This window comes from Zea mays, chromosome 9 (assembly GCF_902167145.1).
Source record: "Zea mays cultivar B73 chromosome 9, Zm-B73-REFERENCE-NAM-5.0, whole genome shotgun sequence".
NCBI classification, from domain to species: domain Eukaryota; kingdom Viridiplantae; phylum Streptophyta; class Magnoliopsida; order Poales; family Poaceae; genus Zea; species Zea mays.
Window position 1 is genome coordinate 51010486 of NC_050104.1, and position 18858 is coordinate 51029343.

General features: G+C 44.3%; 1 protein-coding gene across 3 annotated transcripts; it reads right to left on the reverse strand.

The window, feature by feature from the left end:
* Positions 1-12150: 12150 nt before the first annotated feature.
* On the reverse strand, positions 12151-17645 carry LOC100278162 (uncharacterized). Of its 3 annotated transcripts, none has more exons than XM_035962200.1 (4): positions 17336-17645; positions 15300-16497; positions 12718-12798; positions 12151-12629 (listed from the first exon to the last, which is right to left on the reverse strand). In XM_035962200.1, exons 2-4 carry the CDS (start codon positions 15357-15359, stop codon positions 12465-12467), a joined length of 306 nt encoding a protein of 101 aa, XP_035818093.1. In that variant the 5' UTR covers positions 15360-16497; positions 17336-17645; the 3' UTR covers positions 12151-12464. The 3 variants fall into 3 exon arrangements, with proteins under 3 accessions (XP_035818093.1, NP_001144999.1, NP_001394682.1); NM_001151527.2 differs by having other exon boundaries at positions 12167-12629; positions 15300-15422; positions 17336-17553; NM_001407753.1 differs by lacking the exon at positions 15300-16497 and having other exon boundaries at positions 12167-12629; positions 17336-17553.
* Positions 17646-18858: the final 1213 nt, after the last annotated feature.

The window sequence follows — 18858 nt, forward strand, 5'->3', positions numbered from 1 at the left end:
CTGGACACCACTTCCCAGACACTTGCCAAAATGTTGCCCGAAAAGCCCTCCGACAGCTATGCCAAAACTACAGCAAAAAGGTTTTTGAAACCCCCCTTTGTTACTTCCCACCTAGCAACAAAAATACCCCTACCTGGAGGAAAAGACTTCAGGCCCTGTCAGGAAGAGATCCTACTGAGGATGACCCCACCATCGTCTACATGGCCGGATATCTCCACACTCTCGATAACCACTATGATGACCTTTCCTCCCACTGCACCCACCTAAACTCCCGGGTGGAAAGCTTAGAGCAGCAGGTCAAGGAACTTAAAAAGGAGAAGGCGTCCCTCCAAGAGAGTCTCGATATAGCAGAAGGCGAAGAGGCCAACACTCGTGAAGCCTACCGAACCCTGAAGATGGATTACGATAAGAAGCTAAAGAAGCTCGCCCCCACAAATAAAATCCAAAAGAAGACCAAGAGCCAAGGATGCCAGACCGAGCGGAAGAAGAAAGTCCCTCCAGCACTACCTCCCTCCAGGATAGAGAATTTGTTCGACGTCGAGGATTTGTCCCTAGCTAGCCTTGATGACCTTCTCAAGGAATTTGGGGACACTTTAGAAAAGGAGTTCAGAAGTACCTTAGAAAGCGCTCACATGTAGTGCGACATGTGGTAGTTGTATGCTTGTAATGAACTGATGTAATGAATAAAATAACTTGGTTGAAAAAATTAGCATATGCATAATAGTAACTCTCTCCCCCTGGCATATGGCTTCGGATAAAACCACGCCTACCGCCTCCGAGATTAGAGCAGGGTTTCCCCTAAGAGCTGAAGGAGAAGCTGGCGGAGAAGGGAGTGAGACCCACCTCCCCGCACCTCCGGAGCTGCCATTAGATTTAGCCCAAGTTCTAGCCAACCAAACCCGAGGTCCTCACTAGAAGTCTAGAGAATCAACTCCCGAATGGTGGAAGACCACAGGACAGGATGGGAGATTTTCTGAGGCTCAAGCCTCCCACATTCGCTGGATCCAGCAATCCCCTCGATGCTGATGACTGGCTGCGCACGATTAAAAGGAAGTTAGAAACCATCGGATGCCCAAAGAATCAGCGTGTTCAATTGGCTGCCCATCAACTTTCCGGGATGGCCCTAGCATGGTGGGATACCTTCAGCGCTGCCGTCAGAGATGCTACTTGGACATAGTTTGAAACTGCTTTCCGAGAGCACCATGTTCCCCAAGGGATCGTTTAGCTCAAGGAAGATGAATCTCGGGAACTAACTCAAGGTGGAAGATCTGTTAGTGAGTACGTGCACAAATTCACAGAATTGGCTCGCTACGTGCCTGACGACGTCAGCACAGAAGCCAAGAAGATGGCCCGCTTTTTGAAAGGGCTCAGACCAGAACTCAAGACCATCCTAGCTAGCCAATATTTCCTCAGCTTCTCGCACCTCTCAAACAAAGCCATACAAGTAGAAAGGGCAAGGGAAGAATAAAAAGGTCACCTCAAGAGGAAATTCCAAGTTCTCCGAGCTCAGCAACAAGACCAGCACCAGAGAACTCGATCCTTTGGGTTCCCACCCAAGGGACCAAGCTTCAATAGACCAGCTAGACCCACTCCGTCGTGTTTCAGTTAGCAGAGTCAGAGCTCCTTTCAGGCTCCCTCGGTTGCAAGCAACCAACCGCCAGCAAATGCCTGTTGGCACTGCGGAGACTCCAGTCACTTCAAGAACAACTGCCCCCAGTTGAAGGCATCAGGACCTGCTTACTCCAACTCGGTGAATGGCCCCAAGAATACCTTAGCACCCGCCCCCAAGGCACCCTCCTCCATCAGCCAGCAGAACAAGACCCAGTATCAAGGAAGGGCATGAGTAAACCACGTCGATGCTCATGAGGCTCAGAAAGCTCCAGGAGTAGTGCTCGGTGAGTTCCTTGTTGAATTTACTCCCGCTACTGTACTTTTTGATTCAAGAGCATCCTATTCTTTTATAGCCACTAGTTTTGTGGAAAAGCATGGCATCCCCTCTACCCACCTAGAAATTCCCTTGGTCACCTGAACCCCAGGGTCAGACCTTCTATGCCAGCTCAAATGCTCCCAAGTCAGAATTCTTTTAAGTGGGGTAGTGTTCTTGACAGACTTAACCGTCTTGCCATCACAAGGGATTGATGTGATCTTAGGAATGGATTGGTTAACCAAGTACAAAGGCATCATAAGTTGCGCAAACAAGACCGTCCTTCTCACGGACCACCAAGGAAAGTCAGTTTCTTGTCAGGCTCAACCACCCGCCAATGATCCAATGGTGTTTAATCTAGCAACAGAAAGCATGTCAGTGGTAGAAGAATTCATGGATGTATTCCCAGAAGAGTTGCCAGGAATGTCGCCAGAAAGAGAAGTGGAGTTCTACATAGATCTGATCCCTGGCACGGCACCCATCGCAAAGAGACCATACCGCATGGCTCCTACCGAGTTAGCAGAATTAAAACTCCAAATCGCGGAGCTTCAACAAAAAGGGTACATCTGTCCCACCTCATCCCCTTGGGGAGCACCAGTCCTTTTCGTCACTAAAAAGGATGGAAGTATGAGGATGTGTATTGATTTTTGATCTTTAAATGAAGTTACAATCAAAAACAAGTATCCACTCCCTCGGATCGACGACCTCTTCGACCAGCTGAGAATCAAGAAAGCAGATATTCAGAAGACTGCATTTGTCACCCGGTACAGACAGTATGAGTTCACAGTAATGCCTTTTGGACTAACGAACGCACCTGCCTTTTTCATGAACCTCATGAATAAGGTATTTATGGAAGAACTGGATAAGTTTGTCGTAGTCTTCATTGACGACATCCTTATCTACTCCAAGAATCGTGAAGATCATGAGCGTCACCTCCGGATCGTCCTCGGAAGACTTAGAGCACATCAACTCTATGCTAAGCTCAGCAAATGTGAATTCTGGTTAGAAAAGATAGCCTTCCTTGGGCATATCTTGACTGCAGAAGGAATAGAAGTAGACCCGTCCAAGGTAGAAGCAGTATCAAAATGGAAGCAGTCATCCAACGTCAGTGAAGTTCGAAGCTTTCTGGGAATGGCAGGATATTACCACCGCTTTATCAAGGGATTCTCCAACATAGCAAGACCTATGACCGAGCTCCTCAAGAAAGACAATAAGTTTGTGTGGACCCCGAAGTGTGAGGAAAGTTTCGAGATCATAAAGAAGAAGCTCACGACCGCGCCCGTTTTGACACTACCAGATATACATCAGTATTTCGTCGTCTTCTGTGATGCTTCAAGGCAAGGCTTAGGGTGTGTTCTGATGCAAAATGAGAAAGTCATTGCTTATGCATCACGCTTACTCAAGCCGCATGAGCAAAATTATCCCACCCACGATTTGGAATTGGCAGCCATAGTGCATGCCCTGAAAATATGGAGGCACTACCTAATTGGGAACAAATGTCACATCTTCACCGATCACAAGAGTCTGAAGTATATCTTCACTCAGCCAGACCTCGACCTCCATCAAAGAAGATGGCTGGAACTGATCAAAGATTATGACCTTGAGATCCATTACCGCCCCGGAAAGGCCAACATGGTAGCTGACGCCCTTAGCCGAAAACCTTTCAGGATAAAGGGACCAACTTTTTAGAAGATTGGAAGAAGGAATCAGCTCAGTTGAATGCATGTCTGGGAAACAACGGTAGCCTAGAAGTCAAGCCAATGCTAGAAGACCTCATATGCAAGGCTCAACGCCTGGACATGGAGACAGCAAGATTTATGGAAAAAGCTCGCAAAGAACAACTTCTAGACCTCAGGACAGATGAAGGAGTCCTTTGGTTCAAGAACCGTCTATGTGTAACAAAAGGAGAGGCACGAGAAGTCCTGCTCGATGAAGCTCACAATTCAGCCTACTCCATCCACCCAGGAACCACCAAAATATACCTAGACCTCAAAACCAGATACTGGTGGAGAGGGATGAAGAAAGAGATAGCACAGTATGTGGCCCGGTGTGACACTTGTCAACGAACTAAAGCCGAGCACCAGAAGCTTGCAGGCCTATTGCAACCCCTTCCAGTGCCCGAATGAAAGTGGGAGGAAATAGGCATGGATTTTGTAACCGGACTGCCCCGGACGCAAAAAGGGAACGACTCTATCTAGGTGATAATAGACCGTCTTACCAAGGTAGCCCACTTCATTCCATTGAAAACTACCTTTGGAGGAGTCACCCTTGCCCGGATTTATCTTAAAGAGATAGTCAGACTCCATGGCATTCCAAGGAAGATAGTGTCAAACAGGGGAACCCAGTTACCTCCAAATTTTGGACGAGCCTTCAACAAGCTATGGTCACCAAGCTAGATTTCAGCACTGCCTATCACCCCCAGTCAGATGGTCAGATAGAAAGGGTCAACATGGTCCTCGAAGATTTATTGAGAGCATGTGTGTTAACGTTCGACAAAAACTGGGAGTCCAGTTTGCCTTATGCAAAGTTCTCGTATAACAACAGCCATCAGGCCAGTATCAAGATGTCACCATTTGAAGCATTGTATGGACAAAAGTGTCAGACCCCTCTAATGTGGTCCAATGTAGGGGAAAAGACACTGGAAGGACCTGCCTTTGTTAAAGAGGCCAAAGAGAAAGTTGCCCTGATCCGCAAAAGATTACTTGAAGCTCAGAATCGGCAGAAAAGTTATGCAGACAACAGGCGGAGAGAACTCAGATTTGAGGAAGGAGACTTCGTTTACCTCAAGGTCTCCCCCATGCGTGGTGTCAAAAGGTTCCAAGTGAAAGGAAAGCTAGCACCGCGATTCGTCGGCCCCTATCCCATCATTGGCAGAGTGGGACCCGCAGCATACCGTCTCGAATTACCAGAATCCATGTATGATATCCACAATGTGTTTCATGTGTCCTAGCTTCGCAAATGCCTACAAGTAACAGAAAGTCACATCGAAGAAGAAACAATACAGATTCAAAAAGATCTTCAGTACCGAGAAAAGCCAATAAAGATTCTTGACTCAGCAGTCCGAAAGACCCGCAACTCAGAAGTGAGACTTTGTAAAGTTCAATGGAGCAGAGAAGGAGAAGAGGAAGCTACCTGGGAAAGTGAGGACTCTTTGAGGAGCCGTCCGTCACTTCTAAGCGCCATGAGCGCAAGAAGTTTAGTAAGATCCCCTTACGCTATCCTCACATTTCTAAACGCACTCTTTTACTTTTCGTCCCACTAGGTAAACCACCAGTTTTTAACAGTGAAGATTATTGTATGTGGAGTGATAAAATGAGGCACCATCTAACTTCACTCCACGCTAGCATTTGGGACATTGTTGAATTTGGAGCGCAGGAACCATCCGTGGGGGATGATGGCTATGACTCGGACGAGGTAGCCCAAATCCGGCACTTCAACTCCCAAGCCACTACTATACTCCTTGCCTCTCTAAGTCGAGAGGAGTATAATAAGGTGCAAGGGTTGAAGAGTGCCAAAGAGATTTGGGACGTGCTCAAGACCGCGCACGAAGGAGATGAGCTGACCAAGATCACCAAGCGGGAAACGATCGAGGGGGAGCTCGGTCGATTTATGCTCAACCAAGGAGAGGAGCCACAAGGCATGTACAAACGGCTAAAACCTTGGTGAACCAAGTGTGCAACCTCGGGAGCACTAAATGGGATGACCATGAAATGGTCAAGGTTATTCTTAGATCACTCGTTTTTCTTAACCCTACTCAAGTTCAATTAATTCGTGGTGATCCTAGATATAAACTAATGTCTCCCGAGGAAGTGATAGGAAAGTTTGTGAGCTTTGAATTGATGATCAAAGGCTCCAAACAAATCATCGAGCGAGGCGCCACCTCCACACCCGAGGTGCAACCCGTCGCATTCAAAGCGACGGAGGAGAAGAAAGAAGAGTCTACATTAAGTAGGCTCCCCATTGACGCCTCCAAACTCGACAATGAGGAGATGGCGCTCATCATCAAGAGCTTCCGCCAAATCCTCAAGCAAAGGAGGGGGAAGGACTACAAGCCCCGCTCCAAGAAAGTTTGCTAGAAGTGTGGTAAGCCCGGTCATTTCATTGCTAAATGTCCATTATCAAGTGATAGTGACAGGGGCGACGACAAGAAGGGAAGAAGGAAGGAGAAGAAGAAGTACTACAAGAAGAAGGGCGACGATGCCCATGTTTGTCGGGAGTGGGACTCCGATGAGAGCTCCACCGACTCCTCCTCCGACGAGGACGCCGCAAACATCGCCGTCAACAAGGGTCTCCTTTTCCCCAACATCGGCCACAAGTGCCTCATGGCAAAGGACGACAAAAAGAAGGTAAATCTAGAGCCTCCACTAAATATGCAACATCTAGTGATGAGGAGAACTCTAGTGGTGATGAGGATAATTTGCTTGCCCTTTTTGCCAACCTCAACATGCAACAAAAAGAAAAGTTAAATGAATTGATAGGAGCTATTCATGAGAAGGATGAACTCTTGGATAGCCAAGAGGACTTCCTTATTAAAGAAAACAAGAAGCATGTTAAGGTTAAAAATGCTTATGCTTAGGAAGTAGAAAAATGTGAAAAATTAACTAGTGAGCTAAGCACTTGCCATGACACTATTTCCAACCTTAGATTTGAGAATGCTAAATTGATTGCTAAGGTTGAGAAGTTAAATGTTTTTGATGATTCTTTTGCCAATCTTAAAAATGATAATGCTAGTTTACTTGCTAACATTGACAAATTAAATGAATCAATTTCTAGCCTTAAAACTGAGAATGATAAGTTAATTGCTAAGGAATGTTTGCAATGATATTGTTTCCAATCTTAGAAATGAAAATGGCATATTACATGCTAAGATTGATGAATCCTCAAGAAGAAATCCTATGAACTCCTCACCGGTAAAAAGCCCAATGTTTCATATTTTAGAGTCTTTGGTAGCAAATGCTTTATTCTTGTTAAAAGAGGTAGAAAATCTAAATTTGCTCCTAAGGTTGTAGAAGGCTTTTTACTTGGTTATGACTCAAACACAAGGGCATATAGAGTCTTTAACAAGTCCACTAGACTAGTTGAAGTCTCTTGTGACATTGTGTTTGATGAGACTAACGGCTCTCAAGTAGAGCAAGTTGATCTTGATGAGCTAGATGATGAAGAGGCTCCGTGCGTCGCGCTAAGGAACATGTCTATTAGGGATGTGTGCCCTAAGGAATCCGAAGAGCCTCCACAAGCACAAGATCAACCATCTTCCTCCATGCAAGCATCTCCACCAACTCAAGATGAGGATCAAGCTCAAGATGATGAAAATGAAGATCAAGATGAGCCACCTCAAGAAGAGGACAATGATCAAGGGGGAGATACTAATGATCAAGACAAGGAAGATGATGAGGGTCCAAGACCGCCACACCCAAGAGTCCACCAAGCAATACAACGAGATCACCCCGTGAACACCATCCTCGGCGATATTCATAAGGGGGTAACCACTCGATCTCGTGTTGCTCATTTTTGTGAACATTACTCCTTTGTGTCTTCTATTGAGCCATACAGGGTGGAAGACACATTAAGGGATTCGGATTGGGTGTTGGCAATGCAAGAGGAACTCAACAACTTCACGAGGAATGAGGTATGACATTTAGTTCCACGTCCTAATCAAAATATTGTAGGAACCAAGTGGGTCTTCCGCAACAAGCAAGATGAGCATGGTGTGGTGACAAGGAACAAAGCCCGACTTGTGGCCAAGGGATATTCACAAGTCGAAGGTTTGGATTTCGGTGAAACCTATGCACCCGTAGCTAGGCTTGAGTCAATTCGTATATTACTTGCCTATGCTACCTACCATGGCTTTATGCTATTTCAAATGGACGTGAAAAGTGCCTTCCTTAATGGACCAATCAAGGAGGAGGTCTATGTTGAGCAACCTCCCGGCTTTGAAGATAGTGAGTACCCTAACCATGTCTATAAACTCTCTAAGGCGCTTTATGGGCTCAAGCAAGCCCCAAGAGCATGGTATGAATGCCTAAGGGATTTTCTTATCGCTAATGGCTTCAAAGTCGGAAAAGCCGATCCTACTCTCTTTACCAAAACTATTGCAAATGATTTGTTTGTATGCCAAATTTATGTTGATGATATCATATTTGGGTCTACTAACAAATCTACATGTGAAGAGTTTAGTAGGATCATGGTTCAAAAATTCGAGATGTCTATGATGGGGGAGTTGAAGTATTTCTTAGGATTTCAAGTGAAGCAACTCCAAGAGGCACCTTCATCAGCCAAATGAAGTACATTCAAGACATACTCACCAAGTTTGGGATGAAGGATGCCAAGCCCATCAAGACACCCATGGGAACCAATGGGCATCTCGACCTCGACACGGGAGGTAAATCCGTAGATCAAAAGGTATATCGGTCGATGATAGGATCTTTACTCTACTTATGTGCATCTCGACCGGATATTATGCTTTCCGTATGCATGTGTGCAAGATTCCAAGCCGATCCTAAGGAAGTTCACCTTAGAGCCGTAAAACGAATATTGAGATATTTAGTTCTTACTCCTAAGTTTGGCCTTTGGTACCCCAAGGGATCCACTTTTGATTTAATTGGATATTCAGATGTTGATTGGGCAGGGTGTAAGATTGATAGAAAGAGCACATCAGGGACTTGCCAGTTCTTGGGAAGATCTCTGGTGTCTTGGGCTTCAAAGAAACAAAATTTTGTAGCTCTTTCTACCGCCAAAGTCGAGTACATTACCGCAGGCCATTGTTGCGCGCAATTGCTTTGGATGAGGCAAACCCTTAGGAACTATGGTTACAAATTAACCAAAGTTCCTCTCCTATGTGATAATGAGAGTGCAATCCGCATGGCGGATAATCCCGTTGAGCACAGCCGCACTAAACACATAGCCATTCGGTATCACTTTTTGAGGGATCACCAACAAAGGGGGGATATCGAGATTGCATATGTTAGCACCAAAGAACAATTAGCCGATATCTTTACCAAACCACTAGGTGAGAAAACTTTTACCAAACTTAGGCATGAACTAAACATTCTTGATTCTAGGAATTTTGATTGATATTTTGCACACATAGCTCATTTATGTACCTTTGATCACATCTCTTTCATGTGCTATGACTAATGTGGTTGTCAAGTGTATTTCATGCTAAGTCATAGATTGAAAGGGAAATGGAATATTCGGCGAAGACAAGGCTTCCACTCCACTCCATCGAATTATTCATCCTTCGCTGTTACTCCGCACGGCTCTCCAATTTGGTATAATCTTCACTCATATATTGTTTGCCAAAGGGGGAGAGAAAGTAAAAGGGCTTATATTTCACTCACAAAGTATCCGTTTTTGGCGATTCATGCCAAAGGGGGAGAAAGTATTAGCCCAAAGCAAAAAGACCGTGCCACCACCAATTAAAAAAAGTAGTCTTTCTTTGTATTAAAGAAGTTTTTTCAATTGGTATCTTATTTTTGATATAATTTCAAATTGGTATAACCTTTTTCAAAATTAATATCCAAAACCCTCTTGAACACCAAGAGGAGAATTTCATTAAGGGGGAGTTTTGTTTTGTCAAAGGAAAAGCATTTGAAACAGGGGGAGAAAATTTCAAATCTTGAAAATGCTTCTTTCAATCTTATTCATATATCTTTGACTATTTGCAAAATATGTTTGAAAAGAATTTTACAAAGAATTTGCAAAAACAAAACTAGTGGTGCAAGCGTGGTCCAACATGTTAAAAGAAATAAAGCAATCCATGCATATCCTATGAATGTATAAATTGGTTTTAATTCTAAGCAACCTTTGCACTTACATTATGCAAACTAGTTCAATTCTGCACTTATATATTTGCTTTGGTTTGTTTTGGCATCAATCACCAAAAAGGGGGAGATTGAAAGGGAAATAGGGTCAAAGCTTTTCCTAAATGATTTTGGTGGTTGAATTGGCCAACACAAATAATTGGACTAACTAGTTTGCTCTAGATTATAACAGGTGCCAAAGGTTCAACACAAACCAATAAAAAGTCCAAGAAAGGGTTCAAATAAAAAGAGCAAAAGACAACCGAAGACTGCCCTGGTCTGGCGCACCGGACTGTCCGGTGCACCAGGGTGGATCAACTCCAACTTGCTAGCTTCGGGTTTTCTAGGAGCCACTCCGCTATAATTCACCGGACTGTCCGGTGTGCCAAGCGGAGTAACGGCTACAGCGCCAACGGTCGACTGCAAAAGTGTACAGTGAACAGTGAACAATGCGGGCTGCGCGCGCAGAGTCAGAGCAGGCGCCAGATGGCGCAACGGACAGTGAACAGGACCTGTCCGGTGCACCACCGGACTGTCCGGTGGCCCCACATGTCAGAGCTCTAACGGTCGAACCCTAACGGTTGGGTGACGTGGCTGGCGCACCGGACTGTCCGGTGCGCCCGTCGACAACAGCCTTCCCCAACGGCCACTTTGGTGGTTGGGGCTATAAATACCCCCTAACCACCAACACTTCAAGGCATCCAAGTTTTCAGCCAACACAATCAATACAAGAGCTAGTGCATTCAATACAAGACACAAATAGAGTGAATCAAAATCTCTTCAAGTCACAATTCCACTCAAAGCAATAGTGACTAGAAGAGAGAGTTTTGCCGTGTTCTTTTGAGCTCTTGCGCTTGGATCGCTTTTCTTCTTCCTCCATTATTGTTCTCAACTCACTTGTAATCAAAGCAAGAGACACCAAGTTGTGGTGGTCCTTGTAGTGGACTAAGTGTCCCATTTGATTGAAAAGAAAAGCTCACACGGTCTAGGTGACCGTTTGAGAGAGGGAAAGGGTTGAAAGAGACCCGGTCTTTGTGACCACCTCAACGGGGAGTAGGTTTGCAAGAACCGAACCTCGGTAAAACAAATCACCGTGTCACACTCTTCATTTGCTTGTGATTTGTTTTCGCCCTGTCTTTCAGACTCGACTTTGTTTCTAACGCTAACCCCGGCTTGTAGTTGTGCTTAAAGTTTATAAATTTCAGATTTGCCAATTTACCCCCCTCTAGGCGACTTTCAAGAAGCCATACCGTTCGTTCGTTTAAATCTGATCTATTGATCTTTATCTGGATAACCGAGAGTAGCGGGAGACATAGAGGGCTCTCAGGCCGTTAATCCGGGATTTTACGGCCTTTGTTGCGTACCGGTTCATATCTAATCTGATCTGTTGAAGGGCGATCCAATGGCCAAGAATCACGCGTACCCCTTCGACGAACACAATAGCTAAAGAGCCCTTGATAAATACAAAAATAAACCCGCAGTCTATGTAGGTGTAAAGATTAATACATTTAGGTCCTAGATTTAATAGATTTGATCATAAACTATTCAATAACAGGAGTTGTCGTCCAGGGTTCTGAGAAAATTATAAAATAAATATATAGAAATGATTTTTGGTATAAAATTCATTCAATAAACTTAGAAAATTCATATCTTATTTTTAACTCTAATTTTAGTGGTTCTCGAACCTACGGATCCATGACGACATATAGAATATTCTTATGATGTTTATTTCCATATTTGGTGTAATGTTATTTGTATTTATTATTTACTTATTTTTATGTATTGCTACGAGTAGAAGCGATGTTATAAGGAATCTGAAGCCCAATTTTGGAGAAACACCTGAGCAGTTGGATTTGCCAATAAAAAGCAAGTTCTGTCCTTGATCACATTGTTTGACTTAATAATATTAACTTTTTATGTTCTCAACATGCAAGCACCGTTATGTTAAAGGGAACATATCTGGTGCAAACTAACCTCTCCGTGCAACCGTACAAACTTCTAAGCTGGACCACATGATGTTGATCCAATGGACACAGGGGCGTGGATAATTTTACACTTAACCACTCGCTGTAAATCACCTTTTTAAATCCCCCCTCCCACTCCCCCTTGCACGGAGTGGTTGGTTTGCACCAGATATGTTCCCTATGTTAAATTGATGGGACCTAATAGTTTATCTAGTCTTGTTTATCCTACACCTTGTATACAAATGAATTACTAGGTAGTCTTTCTATTGCTTTACCTAGTTTTGGGATTCATGTTATATATAAAACTCCGAGAAGTCTAGAATAGATATCGTGTAATAAAACAGTGGCCTTATTGTGTTTTGATTAAACAAGAAATAGATCAAGTCTTCCTACTGCCTTCTGTAGCTGCTTAGGTTCAAGGCCATCAAAATTGTCAGTAACACAAACGATCCAGAAAGACTTCACTGCAAATTTCTCCTTGTCGTTCATACCTGTTTAAACTGTATATAGACTAAAAAAACCAAAAATTCTCTGTACAAAGCTGAATTTCCGATTGGACGAGGTCAAACGATCTCTGTTTAGGCTTTACATACTGCCAGACTGCCGCGACTGAAATAATATTGTACGATTATTTCCGTGCGCACGAGCGTACAAGGAGATCATAAAGAAATTACAGGATATAGAACCCCATCCATATATCTATATACAACAACTAGGTGTTAGTGCTACGACAAATCATTTAGGCTCGCAACAGTCTATGGAGCAGGAAACACTTCAATGGCTTCTCAAGGCGAGGACAAGGCTCAGGAGCAGAAAAGGCATGAGGAATATGATCATCCAAATCGAGCCGTGTGTATAAACGTTGTTTGGGCATGGGAGGGGCCTGAACTTCGACAGCTCCGCTAACAGATCTTCGTGATGCTGAAACAGAAGCGAGAGCTGCATTTCGAAGACGATGGAACCAGATGAATCACTAAGCCACAGATTCCTCTTCGACAAAAAATGAGAGGATCAGAGTCATGCTAACCTCGCTGTAAGCTTGCAGAGGGATTTGATCATTCCGGTTGAGCACATCGAGCAATGATATGTATAGCATGTAGTCACGTGCCTGCACCAGCAAAGAGACAGTCAAACACAAATCAGTCAACTATTACAGTATTACTTGATGCACAGCAGTAAAACAGGGTGCCCTACGATAGGTTTGGTTTCATATATCACGGGCGCTCTCCCACAATACTTCGTAGCACATAAATGGTGTACCATCAAAATATTCATGTAACACTAGTCTCTACTATATAAAGCACTAGTTTCACGGTCGTCTCGTGTCACCCTTCCCATTTAGGGCTTGTTCGGTTAGCTCTCAATTCATATGGATTGAGTGGGATTGAATGGGTTTGAATCCCAAACAAGTCAAACTTCTTAAGAACTTTTTCCAATCTCATCCAATCCATGTGTATTGGGAATAACCGAACAAGGCCTTAATGTAAAAATAAAGTAAAATTATACACAAACGGGGGTTTTAACCTTAGTTGTTGGTTCCAAATTCATACCTATCTAACCAATAGAACACACGAGTAACAGACTAGTGATCATTTAACAGTACAGTTGATATGAATGGAGAGAGAGCAAAGAACTGAGAGCAAACTTGCCTCTCATGTTCAAGCACTTTCAGCATAACCTATATCCAAAAATATATTAGATTTTTTCGTGATTATTTTCATACGTTGGAACTTAGAACCATCTGATACTAGTTTAACCTCTAGATATGGGAAGGCACAAAATTAATCACAAAAAATCTTAAATATAAAATAGGGAGTAAAATCAACTACTACAATAAAGTCTTTTAGTCCTAAGCAAGTTAGATTAGGTTAGAAGTCACAAATCAAGGTTCAGGCCCATAGGTAGCTTTTTTCCACTAGCTCCTATTCAAAGCTAATTTTTTCTATATATTCTATTCTTTTAAGTCTCATTGTACTGCCTTTTTCCATGTTAACTTTGGACTTTTTCTGTCTCTCTTTTCATTACTGTTGCGCCTTAGGATCCCATTACGCATTGGTGTCTCTAAAGGTTTCCATTGGACATGTACAACCATCTCAATCAGTGTTGAACAGAGTTTTCTTCAATTGATGCTACCCTTAGCCTATCACGTATATCATCGTTTTAGACTTGATTCCTCCTTGCATGGCCACAAATCCAACACATAGGGAGTAAAACGTTGGAATAAAACATTCTAACTTACAACAAAAAATGTAACATAGGGTATGTTGTCATATATCACCCACAAAATATGAACTCACGACCCGAATTGTATGGTGAGCAACCAAAAAATAAAAACGTGTACTCTATTTCTATTTGCAGTTGTCTCTATGTACCAAAGCTTGAAGCTGGTATTGTCCACCTCCTTCACCTTCTAACACTTTTATTTAGTCTCTTGCACGTAAAAGTTATTTACATGCCTCCTAGTCGCTATCTCAACTAACCCCCTTAGCTTACCTGTATGCAACCCTACATTCCAACTACCTAAATAGATCCTAATTGGTCCAACTAACTTCTTTACCCTTCACACCTATCGATGATGTGAAGACCATTGCAATTTTTTCACTACACACGGGCACCGATGTAACGAGCAACAATTCGATCTTTACTCACTTGACATTGTACCCAGATTACGACATGACGTGTCGCCAAGGGAAGTTAATGATATGAAACTGAATATGATAGGTAAGGTGGACAACGTGAATAGTTCATTGCAGCAATATGGACTTTTTCCCTTAGTAATTTTGTCCCCAAAGCAGTGGAACAAAAAGCTTCATGTTTCATAAATTTTACTTCATGCATTTTTTTTTTTCAAAAGCACAGGAGAGCGCGCATCATTTAATTAGAGAAGAAAGGGTCCAAAATGGACCGAGGTACAAAGCCCTAAACAGGCCAAATAAAAACACCCACACACACTACATCCTCCCCCAACAAAATTAGGCCATGTGTATATTAAGCGCGACCTCTAGGCCTAGACTCTGAAGATGTTTAGCTCCAGCCTTAATCCAACACCCCATCTCATCAATAAAAACGCATCTGATAGTGCCCAGCGAAGGGTTCTCTCCATTGAAGACTACCTTGTTGCGGTGAATCCATAAACATCAGGCCCCCAAAATGATGACGCTGTTCATACCCTTTCTCTTGCTTTTATGAATCTTCTTACTTACTTTCCGCCACCAATCGGCAAAGGAGATCTCATCTCCAGACGGAGACTTCATGCAAATTTTGATTATGATAGACTTAAATATTTCATATTGCGCGTTACCAGCTACATAAAAAGGTATATATATTGACAGTATATGATTCCGATGATACCAGCTACACCATGGAATACTTTCATAAATATAACTTCCTTATTTCAAATAATACATTTCTACAAAACTACAATTCAAAATACTATGTGATGAAACTACCATCATACCTCAGATATTTATGCAAAACAGTAGAAAATGGAACATGAGCTATAAATTAACAGCTATGGGGCGCAACAACTTAAGATTAATGAACACTATCCATCAAAACTGTAAAAAGCTTCTAATAAATGAATGAGAGTTCCTTTGAGCAACTTCTCACCTTTACTTTCTTAACAAAGCTAAGAGATTCCTGAAACGTGACTGGCTCCCACTTAGACATGGAGCCCAGACAAGTAAAAGCAAGTCCCTTGATTCCCCTCAAAGAGACATAATTCCCAAATTCCTGCAAGGAATAATTTGACAAAGTGAATCTGATATCCCACTACAGAAAAGTATAAAAGCAAATGTATGAACCAAAGGCCAAGGCAATCAGAGACAGACACCCTTTTCTTTCCCCAGGGCCCCAGTCGCTCTCCTGGGCGACTCAGGCGGCACCTCTCCTGCCCTGCTGTCAGGGGGGGCATCCTCTCCAGCCCCTCGCCCTTGTCCTCCAAGGGTGAGAACTCTATACATTTTTTGGATGAGCGATGGTGGCACTATCATGGCCTTCCTCAAGGCGTTGCTATTGGAATTTTTCTAGACATCAATTGATGTCACCTTTGGTGGTTGCCCTTCACTTCTCCATGCATGCTTGACGTGTGGGGATTGGTCTTGTAGCGTGAAGTCAAAGCTGTTGCGTCAAGGGATATGGCTTGGCAACGATAACACAGGATGAAATCTCCTTCATCGACGACTTGGGGTTTCTATTGATGTTTGTGCAGCTGCCAGGGGGAGTGTTTTTTGTTCGAGGTAGGAAATTGGAGTTGTTCTTCATGATGCGCTTGAGCATGGCAACGATGGCCTGTAGCGGCCTCATGCTTTTGGCCCGTCTGCCTAGCATCGATTTGTCTGCAAGCCTTTGAATTTGCGACGAAGTAAAGCTCTTTCGGGTTTGTTGCTTGCTTGTGGTGCGTCTTTGGCTCTCCTAGAGGGTGATCTGCAGTGGTGGAGTCAGAGCTGCTTCATTTTTGGTGCAACGAAGCTCAACAATGATGACATGCCACGATCACTTCTTGGGAGGCCAAGGCTTGTTGTGAGTTTGCGGTGGCATGACAGGGTCCTTGGCTGATGTTCACAGTGGGAAGCAAGAGCTTCTTATTGCTGCTTGTGGTAAGCTCGGCAATGATGACGTTTGGTGGGCTCCATTGGGTGTCCTTTATGTGTATGTGAGTTGCCAGGGTTTGTCATCTGGGTTGACGTGGTGAGTTTTTTCCTGGTTTTCCTTCAAACAAACAGCGTGCCTGTACAGTTTTCGGGCCTAATTCCCTTATAAACCTGATCAAGACCATTCTACTAATTGAAAGGCAAAGCTCCTGCCACTGGGTCAAAAAATGTATGAACCAAATTTGCATGTCAACAAAAATACAAAAATCACAGTCGACCAAACATAATAAAAACAAAATTTCATTTTGGAAGAGTGTAATAAAGGCTAAAGATGATTAAACCCAAAGTTTATCATGGAAACTGAAATCCCATAACTTATAATAGGAAAAACTATCAGTGAAATTGTGAGATGCCAATTGGCCAATAATACAAGAAGAGATAGAAAAACTCTTAATTCGTTCAACCAAGAGATGTAGTATTTTTTTATATCATGGAGACCAGGAGAACATATAAACGGACTTAAAAGAATATGAACCTTAACCATTGCCCTTTTTAGTGGCTAGAGTCTGGAGCTATTCTTTAAATAACCAAAGTAAAAAACCTTGTTTGAGGATCCTACCAATAGGTCTCTGGATTGCACTGATACTCTGACAAGAAGCAACTAGACAGACCTAACACCTAAATTAAGGGACCCCTGGAACAGATATCTCGGTTGAGACTAATTCTGCAAACTAAGGCTACCTAAGCAAACAAGTATGATAGTATAGTATGGCGAACCATTCCTAATCAACCACAAATCATGGCAGAAAACAACCATAAGTACGGACTTGAAGCGTTTCCGGCGGCAAGTAACTAATTAAACTACAAACCAAGATCAGGCCCGAAAGTCACTCCATCCATCTCAATCGGAAAAACGCGTCCTCATTGAAGGACAACCAGGACCGCCAATCTAGATTCAAGAGCAAGAAGGCAGAGCAGCAGACCGCATCTCTACATCACGAGAAGGTTACCCGAAATTGTTGGACAAGAGAGGGTTTTTCACTTCTTCCTCACCTGAGGCGAATAGGCAACGGGGAGGTTGGGCGTCAAGAACTAAGCTTTGCTTCCCCGCCGACAAGCGATCCCCCTCGAGGAATGAAACTGTTGGGGAGACGGAGAGGAGCGGGTGCAGTGTGGACGGATGACAACGTGAGGAGCGGGGCCGAGGTGGCGGTGGCCAGTGCCCAGTGGTGACTCGCTGGAGGAGTGGAGGTGGACTCCACCGGAGTAGGTGCCGAAATAGCGGAGATGCCGTTGTTTGAGGTCGATAATTTGTGGTTTCAGTTTCCACCCTCACACCCCGCTCTCTCTCTCAACCCCCTGGGCCCCCGCTTGTCGTCGCCTTCCCTCGCGCATCTGCTCGCTCTCTCTTCGGCGGGCCCCACCCACCAGCGGCTCCGCCCGTGCGCGTCCGCATCTGTCGCCCGTCAGTGACCATCAGCCCCACAACCGTCTCCAATGCCCCGCGCCTACGTCGCGCCCCGCGCGAAACCACCGCTCCGACCCCTTTGAAGTCTCTGTGCACACTCATTTCTCCCCCCGCCTCACTTCTCTCGTCCCAGCCGCACTCGCCCGAGCTACCCTTGCCCTCGCCCCGAGCTCGCCGGAGCCCCCACCGTCGAGCCGCTCGCGCCCTGGATTCCCCACGACGAGGTCACCCTGCCGTCCCTGATCGTGGTCCGCAACCGCCGCTCGGAGCTCCGCCCTGACCGAGCCTCACTCGAGGTAAACTCACCCACCAGACTTTCTTTTCTCTCTCTCTCCCGTTTTCTCTTCTCCGTCGTGTAGTTGCCGGTGGTGACCGGCGACAGCCTTGCTCCGTCATGCCTGGGTCCTTCGGTCGACCGCCACCACCCCACGTTCCCTAGAGCACCGCTGGATTTCCGCCGGATACTAACACCCCGTCCAATCCATGGACCGACGATACTTACTCCTGGTAGCTCTCTAGGATCATATATTATCCATACAGACCAACACATGTTTTTTATGCACATTTTGTTCTCACTCATGCCCACCCAAGAAAACTACTCAGTCGATCACTCATCCCAAATTTCTCTAAACCAATCATGCTTAACTTAGAGGTTTTTTCGAGATAGGCTTCCAAAAAAGAAGATGCACCTTATTGGTATGGATACTCTATTAATTCTATTAAGCCTTGGCCAGGATATCACCATCACAGGGGCCAGGATATCACAATCCACCCCCTTAGAAGACCGACGTCCTCGTGGAACCCCAATCTACGAACCTTCCCTCTTAGCCACATCTGTGTGTCTAGTGTCGTCACATGTTATGCCATGTGACCACTCGGGGCCCACATGCGCCATATACCCAAACCCCTAACCCACACACATCCGTGAAACCGCGAGGGTTGGCTCTAATACCACTTGCAACACAATGTCCAATCCCTGGACCGACAATACTTACTTCTAGCAGCTCTCTAGGATTATATATTGTCCCCATAGACCAACACGGGTCTTTTGTGTACACTTTGTCCTCAGTCATGCGCACCCGAGAAAACTTACCGGTCGGTCACTCAT

Excerpts from the sequence above, each read along its gene's own strand:
- LOC100278162 (XM_035962200.1), bottom strand. The coding sequence starts at position 15,359 with ATGTCTAAGTGGGAGCCAGTCACGTTTCAGGAATCTCTTAGCTTTGTT. Across the intron at positions 12,799-15,299 it reads GCTTTGTTAAGAAAGTAAAG|GCACGTGACTACATGCTATA; the intron begins GTGAGAAGTTGC and ends TTGCTGGTGCAG. Across the intron at positions 12,630-12,717 it reads CTCTGCAAGCTTACAGCGAG|CTCTCGCTTCTGTTTCAGCA; the intron begins GTTAGCATGACT and ends TTCGAAATGCAG.